At 33.2% G+C, this 14,573-nt stretch overlaps 1 protein-coding gene across 1 annotated transcript in view; it reads right to left on the reverse strand.

Moving 5' to 3' along the window:
- Window positions 1–14,573, reverse strand: part of ADGRV1 (adhesion G protein-coupled receptor V1) — a gene marked incomplete at its 5' end in the record, with an annotated part of 585,014 nt that overhangs the window by 163,649 nt on the left and 406,792 nt on the right. The window contains 1 exon segment of the mRNA XM_079143469.1: window positions 7,588–7,766. Coding sequence (XP_078999595.1) covers window positions 7,588–7,766 — 179 coding nt within the window.

Consider the following 14,573-nt stretch of genomic DNA (forward strand, 5'->3'; position numbering starts at 1 on the left):
TCTACATTGATTGCATTCAACAAACCATACTCCATATTCATGTACTTAAGAAAAATCATGTGATTGATTTCAAAGATGCTAAAAAAGCTTTGACAAAATTTAGCACCCATTCATATTAAAAACACTCAACATATAGGAATTAAAAGACATTTCTTAATTGGATAAAATATGTATAAAATCAACACAGGTTTCATTTTACATACAATAAACACAGGATATAATAGAAAAATTCTACTTAAGATAACAACAAAGAATACTAAATATGGTCAAGTATATTTAACAAGGAATGTTAAAAATCTATTTGAAAAAATTCTGAAACAATCTTGAATGATACAAAACTAGAATTAAATAAATGAAAACATAAACTTTATTCTTAGTTGGACTCAATGTTATAAAGATGGCAGTTATTTTAATTATAAATGAAATATTAACCCAATAACAAAACCAAGAAACTATTTTATAAGATTAGACAATTCAGATATAGTTAATGAAGTTAATTAATTTACTTTGGGGGATATCTGGGATTGCACCCAGGAAGGCACAACAACTGAGCCATATCCCTAACCCATTTTATTTTTTTATTTTGAGAAAGGGTCTCATTAAGTTTCTGACCTTGACCTTGTGATCCACCTACCTTCCAAACTGCTAAGATTATAGGTATGTGCCACTAGGCCCAGAAAAAATTTTAGAAGGCCAATATAAAAGAATAATCAAGAAAACACTGAAAATGAAAAAAGTACTGTATGGGTTAGAAGATACAATCTGGAACCCACTGGGGAGAGAGTTTGAGGGGGAAGCAAAATGGAGTTGAAGCTCTTTCAAAGCTTCATTTCCAAAGAAAACCCTAATTTGCACCCATTAGAGTTACTAGCCACTGTTAAACATCTATTCCTTGGAAATAAAGAGATAGTTTTGTTGTTGTTGTTGTTGTTGTTGTTGTTAAAAACACTAAAACCAAGCAAAGTTAACATCATGGCTACCTGAGAGGAGAACAACATTTAGGCAAATAACCAAAAGGCTTAAAAGAAAATCTAGAGCATTAGATATCTACAGAGAATCTGAAAAGCTCTAACATATTCCTGGGACTCTAGAAAACACAAATTTTCCTGTGAAAAATGTGTTCTTCATTGTGGAGGAGTTCAAATAGAATGAATGAATACCTGTCAGCAATTCTGTGACAGTTGCTCCAGTACAGACAGAGATTGAATTTAGCGATTTATGAAGTCCTTCTCTTGTCTAGCTTTCAACTTGTATGTAAACAGAAGGATCTGAAAACCCTGAGTCGACTTGAGGGGTGTAACTCAAAGAAGCCGTTGGAATTTTTCTATGAGATAATGGAATAATAGTCAGAAAGCTAAGGTTGTTGCTAAGAGAGATAAGACTGTAATTGGGATAAGGGAGCAAGGTGAGCATTAACAAGTGAGCTGAGTAATCAGTAGCAATAAAATGTTAAATAAATGGAGCACTAGAGTAAGAAGTTCAGAAATCTAACATGTCTTTGAACAGGGATTTGAGATGTGATATGCTTTTGGAGACGTTATTAAAGCGGGCTAGACATTTCCAACCCTTATAGTCTACAATTCTAAGACCCCATGAAAGCATAGTTTCAAGATCACTTTATTTTAGGATCTGAATACATGAAACATGCTAGTTTAAAGCTGCCATTTTCATGTGCCCCCATTTGTGTGTGCTGGTTTATGCATATGTGTGCAAATGGCATAACACAATCCACAGTACGGCCGCACATGAGCAAATCCAGAAAGAGATCCTCACAATGCTCCTCTTCCACAGATGTGTGGCTATTGCCTTCAACACTCAGACTAGTACACAGGCTCCCTGTATATACAAGAATTTTTCCTTGATTCTCTTGTTAAGTAATTTAATGGAAAAAAAATTCTCATATGATATCATATTTCTCATGCAGAACAATTACTTCTACATAGTTCCAATTTAGAATACAGAGATTTGACCTCTGTATTAATAACATTTTAGCCCAATAATAGCTAGCAAAATTAGATTATTTTCAGAGGACTGAGCAATTTATAAAATGGGTAATTTAATTCAGGAGCAAGATAGAGTAGATTAAAATGAAGATTTGTTAAGAAGATCTAAAATAAAACACCAACTTGAAATACAAAGAAATTAAATTAATAAAAAATGAAAAAATCTAATCAATTTTAAAAATTTGTCATGAACATGTGCATTTTTCAAATTCTAAGCTTGTAGAAGAGAATTCACTTAGATTTTCATATATAATCATTATTCAATAAATATTTGCTGATTTTTCTTAAGTTTTAGTTATTAGGAATTAGCAATGAAAAGAAAAAACAAGCACTACAGAAGTACAAAACAACTTATTATGATGTCATTTTTACTGCTATTGACATTTATTAACATGCTGGGTTCTTGTTGCTGAGAGATAGTATATTGAGATCTGGATAAGTCACAGTCTTCACCTCTGTATGACATTGTTCTAACACTCATTCCCAATTACTCTATCTTGCATTATTCATGTACGTGAGGTCCCAGATTAGGGGATAGTCCCTATTTCAAGATAACCCTTAGGACCATTTTCTTTTCTGTTCCACACTGACTTTGACTCAGTTATATATTCTTTTCTATACTTTGCATGATAAAATCAGCTTCAGCTTGTTTCCTTTACCTACAGTAGCCAATAAACCAACACCCTCTTCCAAATAGGTGGCAACTTTCAAAGATAATCAATATAAACTACTCAGTAGAGACTATTTCCACATACTACTGTTAACCAATGGCAATCACCCAAGGGCAGATTTCATTTACTTCTGCTTTTATTTTAGTTAAGCACTATTCCCTTATAAATACAGAAGACTTCTTTTATTAACTTTGAGTGTATGTGATTCCTCATAGATTCACAGAATCATTTGGTTCAGTGACAAAGAATCAATAATAAGCCTGTCTTGGGGTTTCCATGTTACAGAATAAAGTACAATTATATTTTATGGCTCTTTGGGCCTTTCTCCAACTCAGGCTGAGTGATTTAAATTGAGATTCAAAAACTCATTGGACTTGCTAAATTAGAATTTGATCTTACATGCACATATAAGAAAACTTCCTTCTTATAAGATTTGACATATCTTATGTGGCATTTAAAATGTTGAGACATTTAGCATTATTTAGTGACCACCAGGTATAATAGATATAGTTTACTAATCATTATTAATCATATCATTACATGAAATATTTAGAGAAAGAAAGTGTGTGTTTGTGTGTGTGTGTTATTAAATAGAAAAAGAGTGACTTTTTTTCCCTAAGATCCCGTGTATAAATTTAATTTGGGTTAAGGGCTTCCTTTCTTCTAGTTCAGATATTTCTACTAAGGATAAAAAGCCTCATGCTTCATAAACTTATTAATTTTAACTAGGTAGTATGCAATTAACCATCGATCTCTAGGCTGAATCTCAAATTACAATGCTGATGTAAATAAATAGTTTCAATATAATAAAATTGATATAATCATAGAATTTATGAAATTATATTAGTCTACTGAGTCCATATTAAGTTCACATTTAGGTGAATATCTGGAGAAAAAAATAGGAATCTTCTGAGTAGACAAAATGAAATAAAGGCATTTGGGACATAAAAGGTATATATGAAGATATAGGCACAAGAGACCATGGGAAACATCAAGAAATTCAGTTAAAAAGGTCATAAGGGAGGATGGTTTGGAGGAATGATACAAAAAGCTAGTTCAGCAGATTAGGGTCAAAGTGTGGATGAGCTAATGAGCCATGACCTTCAAGGTAATGAAAAGCAACTGTTGGGTTTTAACTATCAAAGTGATATGATCCTTTCCACTTTCCAGAATTTAATGGATAGATTATAAAATGAAGGTGTTAGAGATAGGGACAAGTATTAGGAGGTGACCTAACAAACTAGAGATGACAAAGGTAGAACTCAAGAGACAGTCGTGAACTAGAAGATGTTTAGGAGTTAGTTTAGAAAACAACTGTCAGTTTTAGGATGTAGAGTATAATGAAAAAGAAATAGAAATAACTCTTAAGTTCACAGCCTGTGTATCTAGATGGATAGTGGACCTTTCATTAAAGAATGTGGGCCAAAGCATTTTAGGTGATCTCTTCACTATGCTAAATATAAGATTTCTGTGTGTCACTCTGATAAAGATGTTTATAAGACATCTAAATTTATATGTAGATATGGAGCTTAGAAAAGGGTTTTAGGCTAGAGAGAACTTTAGGGAACTATCATGTATAAAATGGTAGTAAGTCCCAATAATAGGTAAGAATGTACAGGAGGAGAAGTGGGCCAAAGTTAGCAGTCAGAGAACACTAATATTTAAAGTGTTTTCACTACTATTATTATTATTATTTTCCATTAAAATATTAACCCTAGATTATATAAATCACTTGATAAAAATTTTTACTTTGACTGTACTCATTCTATAGTTATACTATACTTAAACAGATATTACTATTTTTGAAGATATATACACAATATATAAAATCCATCTTAAAATACTGAATCAGCTCTAATGACATAGTTTAGGCAAGATTCATGAAAAAGAAATGAACAAAACCATTTGTTGGAAGAAACTAGAAAACTGTTGAGACAGCTAAGGTTTGAGACACTAAAATCTTAATAAGATCTGAACAGTTGCAAATAAACTTGAATGATTAATATATACAAACAATTGAACTCAACAAGTATAGAACTTGTTTTCAATGAGCATGGAATATGTGACAATATTAACCATAAGCTGGACCCCAAGACAACTCACAACAAATTTCTAAGAACTGGAGCCCTATAGATAATGAGCTCTAACAAAAGTAATAAAAGGTAGACTGAAAGATCAAAAATATTTGGAAATTAAACAATGTATTTCTAAGTAACTCATGGGTCAAAGAAAAATAATAGAGAATATTAAATTAAGTTGTCCAAATTCATCTTGGGAAAGAATAGTATTGATCAACCCCAGAAAGGCTGATCAGGTAAGAAGAAAAAAAAGTGCGAGAAGAGACATAATCAATATCAAGAATGAAAAAAGAACAATCATTACTGATCATACAACTTTTTAAAAAGGAAGGAACTGTGGGATGAAATTGACTGAACGATGCTATATACATATATGAATATAGCAGTGAATTTCACCTTCATGCATAACTATAAACCACCAATCAAAATAAAGTAGAAGGAAGGCCAGTAGAGGAGAGGAAGGGGAACGGTAGAAGGGGGGAGAAGAGGGAAAAGGGAAGCACTGTAGACTGAAATGAGCAAATTATATTCCATATATACATGATTATGTGAAAATGAACCCCACTATTATGTACAACTGTAATGTACTAATAAAAACATAAAAATTTTTGATTAGATTAAATGAAAGTTCATAGAAAAACAGACAACTTACAAAATTAACCAAGAACTAGAAATAGGACAAATAAACAGTTGTATGTATTTTAAAGAAAATGAATATATAATTAAAAGTCTTCCTATAAAAAAAATCTTAGGCCTGGCTAGTTTCCTGTGAGTAGTCTTATTACCAAGGAAGAAACAATAACACCAGACTTACAATCTTGTTCTTACAAAAAGAAGGGTCACTTCCTAACATTTTTTAAATGCAATTGGCATTATATTTGACAAAAACTTTCAAATAATAAAACCTTACATATATTAATGCATTAGAGATTTAGAGAAATCTCTTCACTATGGGGAAATTTATTGTAACTACAAAGTGACCTCTGCACAAAAGATGAGCTATTTTAGGTAAATCACACAAGCATAAATCCTAGCATTACTTCTAGAGAAATGGCATACTTCAAAATGATGATGTAGGTATGCGATACTTTAATACAAATAATGTGCCAATTTATATCCTTATATTGAGACCAAAGTGATATTAAAAATAAGAAATTCTTTGAATCTCAAATAAATTCACAGGAGTATTCTATGTGAATTAAGTAGAAAAGTAAGCTATAATATAGAACCTAGTCACTTTGGGTCTAATAATTCCATAACATTAAAATCAGATAGAATTTAATGTAATTCTTTTTACATTTTGCTTATTATAATTTAGTTATCCATAGAGAACATCTTGCCAAAGCTTAAGGTGGCAAATATTTTAAGAGAAATTTATCTGGACATTCTTGTATGGTAGTTTAGTGCTCCCTGTAGCAATCCTTTTAGAAGCATCAAGAGTTTCTCTGAGTTAATATCACTTCCATCAGGTATCATTTATCAAGGCAGGGTGGGGACACATGTAACCATAAAACTGTCATCAAATGAGCCTTGCCTTGCCAAGGAACTCATGAAGCTCATTAAAGGAATGGGCTGCTGGCCACGAGGGCTTGCCTCATGGTTATCTTGTATTTAACAAAAATGGTGCACAATTTTCTAAAATTAATCCTGACAGCCCAAGATCTAAATGACAGAGGTAGTAGAATGCGAAGTTATATAATAATTTTGAAAAGACATGATACTTTCTTTCCACATGATTACAGGTTTTTAGAATTGTTTATGGACAAAATATATTATAATACCATAATCAACATGAGAAAAATCTTGGATCTCAATAAAAAGAATGATTATTAATAGCATATCAGTGTGTATTTAAATGAGTGTTTTACATAGCTAGGCTTTGGCTGAATGTTGTGCAGAGTATGTCTGTGACTGCCTAAATGTGGAACCCATTTGCATACATCAATAACAGTTATTTGTTAAAAATATGATTGAGCAGAAGCACTAATACTAGTGAAATGACTTCTGCTTGTATAATATTTTACCTTTCAAAGATTTTTTCACATCCATGAACTGAGTTTTATCTACACAATCCACTGTGAAATAATTAGATTATGGATAGTCTTTTCCTTCTTGCTTAGAATGTTACTTTTCCTTTTATTTCCATGAGACCATGGGAGCTGGTCAAGCTTTTTTATTACAAATGTTTGGTTTGGCTTTTCCCTGCATGTGGAATCAATAAAAGGGGGGATAAACAGTCTTCGAAGTTACAAGATGTATGATTCTGGATTAAAGCACATATATGTGTGTGTAAGGGAGCATTAGATGTCAAGATTACAAAGATACTTTGATAGGAACATCTAAGAAGGACAGTGTCTTCTTTCCATGTATCATGCAGATGTTGCATTCATTTTGATACCCTCTTTTGGTATTTAGGGGTCTTGTGATTGATAATGCCTACAACCTTTTATTTGCCCTGAAAACACACTCCTGAGATAATGTGCTCTGAAATTTTTTTACTGATTATCAAAATTTTCATAGTGCCTTGATTTTGCTAGACATGATCAATTTGACTCAATCTAGTAAACTAAATTATGCTGAGGTATAAATTACTGTAAATTTTTTGATACACAAACTCATCTGAGAAAATTCCATCTATCAGAGGAAACTGAGAGGTAACAGATTCTAATTTAAAGAAGTCATAGAAGAAGTTGCACTTCAGACAGCATGCTGGGAAAGCAAAGCGTCTTCCTGATGTCAGTCACACCTTTTAGGCAACTGCATCCACCCTCCACTAACCAAGCTACCAAGGCACAGAAAAGCTAAGAAGGCAACATGCCTCCTGAGTGTACTTACAAGTCACCGTGAATGAGTCCGTAGATCTGTGCCATGCTCTGATGATAGATGCCCTTCAAAATAACTATGAGGAGAATCACCACTAAAGATGGAAGGCCCCAACTCAGAAGGAAGAACAGCAGATACCGCCTCTCTGTGTGTTCGTCATTCATCACCAGCACGTACCAGAAATTCACAGACTAAGGAAGGAAGCAAAAATGAACAGGCTCTCGTTTAATGGCACAGGACACAAACTTACTTGCCTTAGGCATAAAGAGTCAGGGACCAACAAAGGCCTAGGATCCACTTAATAATAACTGTTTTGATGTGATTTTTTAAAAAGATATTTCATACATTCATTCTTTCATACATCCAAGAAATTCAGCACACTTCAAAAGTCTAGAAACATAAGGAAATATTTAGTTTATTTATGTACCTTTTATTTATTTATTTATTTTTGTTCTGATTTAATCTGTTATAATCTTCTGTGACTGTTCTGTAAATCTGTCCTAGAAGAAATGTGCACTGATATTCAAACTTACTTCCCATGTGAACAATTCAGGATGATAATGAAGTAAATGGTACTAGGTTTTCAGACTTTTTTAAAAAAAATTAGAGTATTATAATTTACACATAGCAGTTGGGTTCATTTTGACAAAAATCACACATGCTAGGAATTTGATTTCAATCTCCATTCCTCCTGCTTTTCCTCCCCTCCATCCCTCCCTTATTCTCCCTCCTCTACTTTATTTTCCTTTTGCTACTTTATTAATTTTTGATTGGTACTTTCTACATACACACAGAAATGAAATTCCCTATGGTATATTCATATATGTACGTAATGTGACTTTTTAAGAATTCATTCTGCATGAACTCCCCTTACCCATCCCTCTACTCTGTCTTTCCATCTCCTTCTTTTACATTACTGATCTTCCCTTTATCTTTATGTTATCCTATCCTTCCCCCACCCTTTTCCTTTGTTTTGCTCTAGCTTCCACATATGAGAGGCCTTTAAGTTTCTGGGTCTGACTTATTTCACTTATTCTCCATTTCCATTCATTTACCAGCAAATGCCATTATTTCATTCTTCTTTATGGTTGAGTAAAACTCCATTGTGAACACCACATTTTCTTGATCCATTTATTGATGGACATCTGGGCTGATTCCATAATTTGACTTTTATGAATTGTGCTTCTATAAACGTTGATGTGCCTATATCACTATAGTACACTGATTTTAGTTCTTCTGGATAAATACTGAGGAGTGGGATAGCTGGGTCATATGGTGGTTCCATTTCTAGTATTTTGAGGAATCTCCACACTGCTTTTCATAGTGGTTTCACTAATTCATAGTTTTGCCGACAATGTATCGGTGTACTTTCCCCCTACATCCTCGCCAGCATTTATTATTATTTATGTTCTTTTTTGACAATTTTTATTTATTGAAACCTTAACATATGGCAGGGCCAGACACTGTTCCATTGAATGGGGAAAATTGTGGAGATAATCCTAGTCTGAATTCTAGTGGGAGACAGAGAATAGAATTGCATGGAGAGAAAAGAACTACAATGGGGTAGGTGTTGTGGGTTGTTTTTCTATCTCAGTTTACACTATCCCTTTTAGTAAATCACTTGACAAATATTTGAGTGCTTACTAAATTTCAAAAATCAGTCAAGCCAGTGAGGATACAGGAGCGAAAGAGATGGGGAAGGTATTTATTATCCTGAATCTAGATTTCAAATGTGGGCAATGAATAATTAAGAGCAATATTTAATTTGTACTTATATCTATTATTTCTTATTAAGATAAATACAAGGGGAAAGCACATGGAGAGAGTGAAGGGGATGTGGAGACAGGTTAGGTAGATGGGAATGAGGAAACAGAGGCCTGCTAATATTATTTTTGGCCCCAAAGTCCACACCTAGCTTATATCAAAGCCAAATCTAGAAATTATATATTCTGTCTCCTAGTGTTTTCTTTCCATGAGGAATGCTTATATTTAATTGTCAGTTAATACAGTAATGACATTGAATATCATGATATACATGTTTTATACCTATACACTGGATAAATAATCCTTCTCAATTTCATGTGGTAGAAAGAGTATAAGTATAGACAAATCACACATATATGTGAGTGTATATATGTATGTGTGTGTGTGTGTGTGTGTGTGTGTGTGTGTGTGTGTGTGTGTGTGTGTATAAAACATTTAGGGGATAATCTGGGCAAGTAACAACATTTCTAGGGCCTCAGTTATGTGTATAACATGGTTATTATGAAGACTCAATGAGATATTACATGTAAAGTGGTGGATACGTATGTAGTCACCCCTGGAAAATGTGTTCACCTCCCTTAAATCTCCTGTTAGGATGTGACAAAAGAGAAATGAGACCAAAAGCAAGCAATGATACAGTAAAAACTCTTTCTATGTGAGAATACATGTTCCTACTGTTCGTGGGAAGGCTTTCAGATGCTGGTTACTGAGGCTTCCAGGGAAGATTCTATCTGAACCAAATTGGCCTTGAGGGATTACTATTAGTCTACACTAGGGAAGGATAAAAATGTTTGGTTACTTGGAGATTTCTTTCTCTGATTTTTATTTCCTGTCAGCACTTCTTATCTTTATGTACATCTATCTACTTATATCTGTAATTATAAAGCATGTTTTGAGTTGCTGCTTATGTAAATTTGTTCTAACTCCTTTTTAAAAATTATTAGGTTCAAAAATGTTTTTCCTCCTTTTAGATTTAGCATAAGGATGTGGACGCAGGTAAATGGAATGTGCAAGGGTCTGATGATGAAGTAATCAATACTGCCTGTTAGAGGATAAAACTTCACAAAATGTGAGGATCAGTGATAAATCTATCTCCCAAAGAGAAATGCTGGTTATTAAGTAGATAGTTGTGTACATCCATGAAGCATGGTGACTCAGTGCTCAGTGGAACAGTAGGTGGAATTCTCAGAAAAGAGAGTGTTGGAAGGAGGTAAATGACTTCTAAATTGATTTACCATGATGAAGATTGGAACATTTGCAAAATGGCTGTTTTTTTACAGATGGACATCAGATCCATCAGGATCAGTGGACCTTTCAGCAACTGACCTTTACCATAGGCTCAGACAAAATTGAGATAAATGTAATTGTTTGTATTGATACATGCAGTACTTCCATAGTGTTGCTTAATTCTTGAATACTTCAGTAAGCCAAACAAGTAAGCTTCAAACTGTCACAAGCTTTTGTCAATTTGGAAAAAATATATACATATACATATGTGTGTGTAGATGCCTATCTATGTGTCTATCTATCTATCCATTCCTTCTTTTTTTAAAAAAAATTTTTTTTAGTTGTTTAAGGACCTTTATTTTACTTACTTACATGTGGTGCTGAGGATCGAACCCAGTGCCTCACACATGCTAGGCAAGCACTCTGCCACTGAGCCCCAGCCCCAGCTACTATCTATTCCTTCTTAAGAGAATCCAATCACCGAGGTATACTCCAAAAACATCATTTCCCATTATGTGCCATTTTTTAAAGCTATAGAATGGAAATATTAAATAATAGAAATATTTAATTATTCTAGAATCACTACATGTTCTACACATAAGATAGGCTTTGACCAACTCCTTTCAAATCTTGCTTGAATTTTATTTTAATACAGTAAGGTAGGCACACGTTGGACACACCAAGTTCATGAACTCCCCTTTTCTAAACCCTGCTCACCTTCTTTTCCCAGATGAGGCCAGAGTGGGCTCAACACCTCACGTACTCCATAACTCTACTCCCCGGACAGAGCTGATTTGATGAGAGAGAGAAGGCTGACCTAGCTTGGTCACATCTATCACTGAATTCCTTGATACCCTGATAGTCTAAGTGGGTCAACTGAAATAAGAGGACACAAGAAGTGTAGGGGAAGCCATAAGCACAGTAAAGACAGAAAAAGTGACTGTAGAGAATTTGGGCAGACAACACCTTTCTCTTGCTCACAGTCCCATGTGAGGTCCACCTGTACTTACAGTTTTGGGGTTCAAGAAGTTATCCTACAAACTATTTCTTTTGTCATTTCAATGTTTGGTTAAATTAGCTCAACTTAGTTTTTCTTTCTTGTTCCAATACAACTTGACTGAGGTGTATATTGTTATACTTAAGCAGTAGAATTAAAGCATTCAATTATTGATATTTTTTAAACAACAAAAGATAGCAGAAAATTTGACTATTCTTGGTCCCTGAAATCATGGCTCCTTCTTTGTAATCTAACTTAAGATCATCAAGAGACCAAGATGTTTACACAGTAATTTCATGCTGGCATATACATACATATATACTATAAATAATAATATATATGTTGGTTGATTTGCATGTCTTAGTGTTTGTGGGCTTAACCAATGCTGGAACTAATAGAATGCAAGTTAAATGGTATCACTATCACCCAAACGTGCCTCAGCATGTTTGAGCATGGCTTGTCTCATATGCTTTTCCTGCTGTGAAATGAATATTTCAATATCTATGTCTCTACATTTCTATCTGTAAGCTTTAAAAATGTCATTAGAAACACAATATGACTCTGGGGAACAAAAATGACTATATTATTATATTGTGTGCATGTACAAATATGTACAGCAACAAATTCCACTATTATGTATAATTACCATGTATCAATTAAAAAAAAGAAGAAAAAACATGTTCTGAGCCATTTCAAGATGGTAAAAGTCAGTGCTGAAGGGTCCACTGATCCTAATTGAAGGGACAGATGTCCATCTGTGTAAAAGCAGACATTTTGCGAATGTCTCCATTTTTACATGATGAATCAATTTAGAATGAGTAGAATTTTAATAAAAAAATATATCAAATTTGATGAGTTATTTTAATCTGACTTGACTGCTTCTATAATTTGCAAATACTCAGAATACTACGTTTCCCAGCACTACGATCATTCAAATTGATGTAATGCTAAGACAAGTCCTAAATGATTCAAAAATATTATCAGCATTATAAACCATCTAATTGGCCAATTGGAAAGAGACAACAGAAAAGTATTTTGCAGTTTAAGAAAAAATTAGTTATGTTACTATTTAAGCACTACCAACTCAGAACATTGGCATAACTGAACTACCACCTTCTTATTTTCATTATTGCTCATTTGTAAAGGATGATGTATTTGATTTTGCATATTTATCACCATTGCCAGGATAAGAAGATTACCTTATCGAGTGACTGTGCTTAGGAGAACTTAAGTAAAAGCCAATGTGAATAAATGTAAAGAACCTTATGAAATTATATTTTTAAAAATTTCATATCATAAACAGAATCTATAGAAATATAGAAAAAGAGAATTTGCAAAGTTTCCTCCAAGATAAACCTCCAGGGGAATAATAAATAATATAAACAATGATACTTTTAAGTTATAAAATTTTGAAAAGACATGGTAATTAGAAACTTGCTTTGGATTTTTAATATGGTCCCTGATGGATAAAGTTTATGTTTTTGGGCAACATCATTTTGCTTTTATGGGTTTTAATTTCCTCCTCTGATAAAAGGAGAGGGTAAACTGAAAGTTGTTGATAACTTCCTGACACAGTGACAGAATTACTGTAAAAATGATGATTCCTTAAGAAAAAATATTAATGGCATGGCTATACAGACTACACATTTTGGCAGCAGTACAGACCATTTAGATCATCTGACTCTGTCCTCTTATTTAGAGAGGAGAAAACTGAGGCAGTGAGATAAAATCATAGTTTTTTCTTCTAGTTGGTTACAGAACTGGGAAGTGAAACACCATCCAAAGTGCCCTGTGAAGACTGATTTTAACTTTATGATTTATTTCCACCGAAATTCATACAAACACTGACAATATTACCATGTGCATGAGAGTTTATTTTCTTGTCCTTACCTTTCCTCAACCCCCAGTTTATATGTGAGTGGGATGTATTTTTCTGACAGGACTACATATACAGATAACCAGTTCTCATTCCCTGTTCATTTTGTGCCAACATTTAAAGAAAATCAACAAAACTTTATCAGGATATTAAATGGGTGAAACATAACTGCGAGCTATAGCAGATTAATTTTTGTATACCTATCATACAAAATTAAATTTTGTAGTTATCTAGCAAAATGCCTTGCATATAATCTTCATTGAGAAACATCATGTACATGAAAATGTACACAATGTTTTCGGTATTTACTGCTTTATATTGGTATAGTTCTGAATTTATTCATACATAAAAGAATGTGCTTGTTTCAGAAAGAATGTGTGTATACCTCACATTAAGTTACATCTCATTTAATTAAGAAAACTTATCTCCTGTATTTTATTTGCTCATTCTGTCTATAGAGGAGAAAACTGGGGATGTGAAAAGTACATTTTCACATCCAGAATTAATAATTGAGGCTATTAGAATTTAAACTGATTCTTTTTAAAATGCAAACAACCAACTAAAACACCCAGAAATAATTTAGGTCAAATATAAATATGAATGAAGTAAGACTGTATGTGCAAGCATGTTTACTAACATTCCTACACAGACATATCTATTTTATTTATTTACTTTTGGTAGTGGGACTAAACCCAGCTAAGCCTTACTACTGAGCCACACCTCCAGCCCTTTTTATTTCTTATTTTGAGACAGGGTCTTGCTAAATTGCTTAGGGCCTCAGTAGGTTGCTGAAGCTGATCTTGAACCTGATATCCCACCTTAGATTTCTGAGTTACTGGGATTACAGGAATGTGCCACCACGTTTGGTGATATCTATTTTTATAGTAACATTTTCAGTGCCTACTATTTTCCAAGTATCTATGGAGGAAAATCATAAATGTACCTTGCTAAATGTTTTGATTATCATAGGTCATAGTTATGCCTTCATATGTTTCATAAATAAAAATTCATTAGTTTATTCATATATCTTCATATATATTAGTATATTAGTAAACCAAATTATGAAACCAGTTTAGGTGTCTGTCAATGGATGAATGGGTAAAGAAAATGTGGTGTGTGTGTTTAGTTTTATTG

The sequence above is a fragment of the Sciurus vulgaris genome (genome assembly GCF_902686455.1).
Source record: "Sciurus vulgaris genome assembly, chromosome: 6".
NCBI lineage: Eukaryota > Metazoa > Chordata > Mammalia > Rodentia > Sciuridae > Sciurus > Sciurus vulgaris.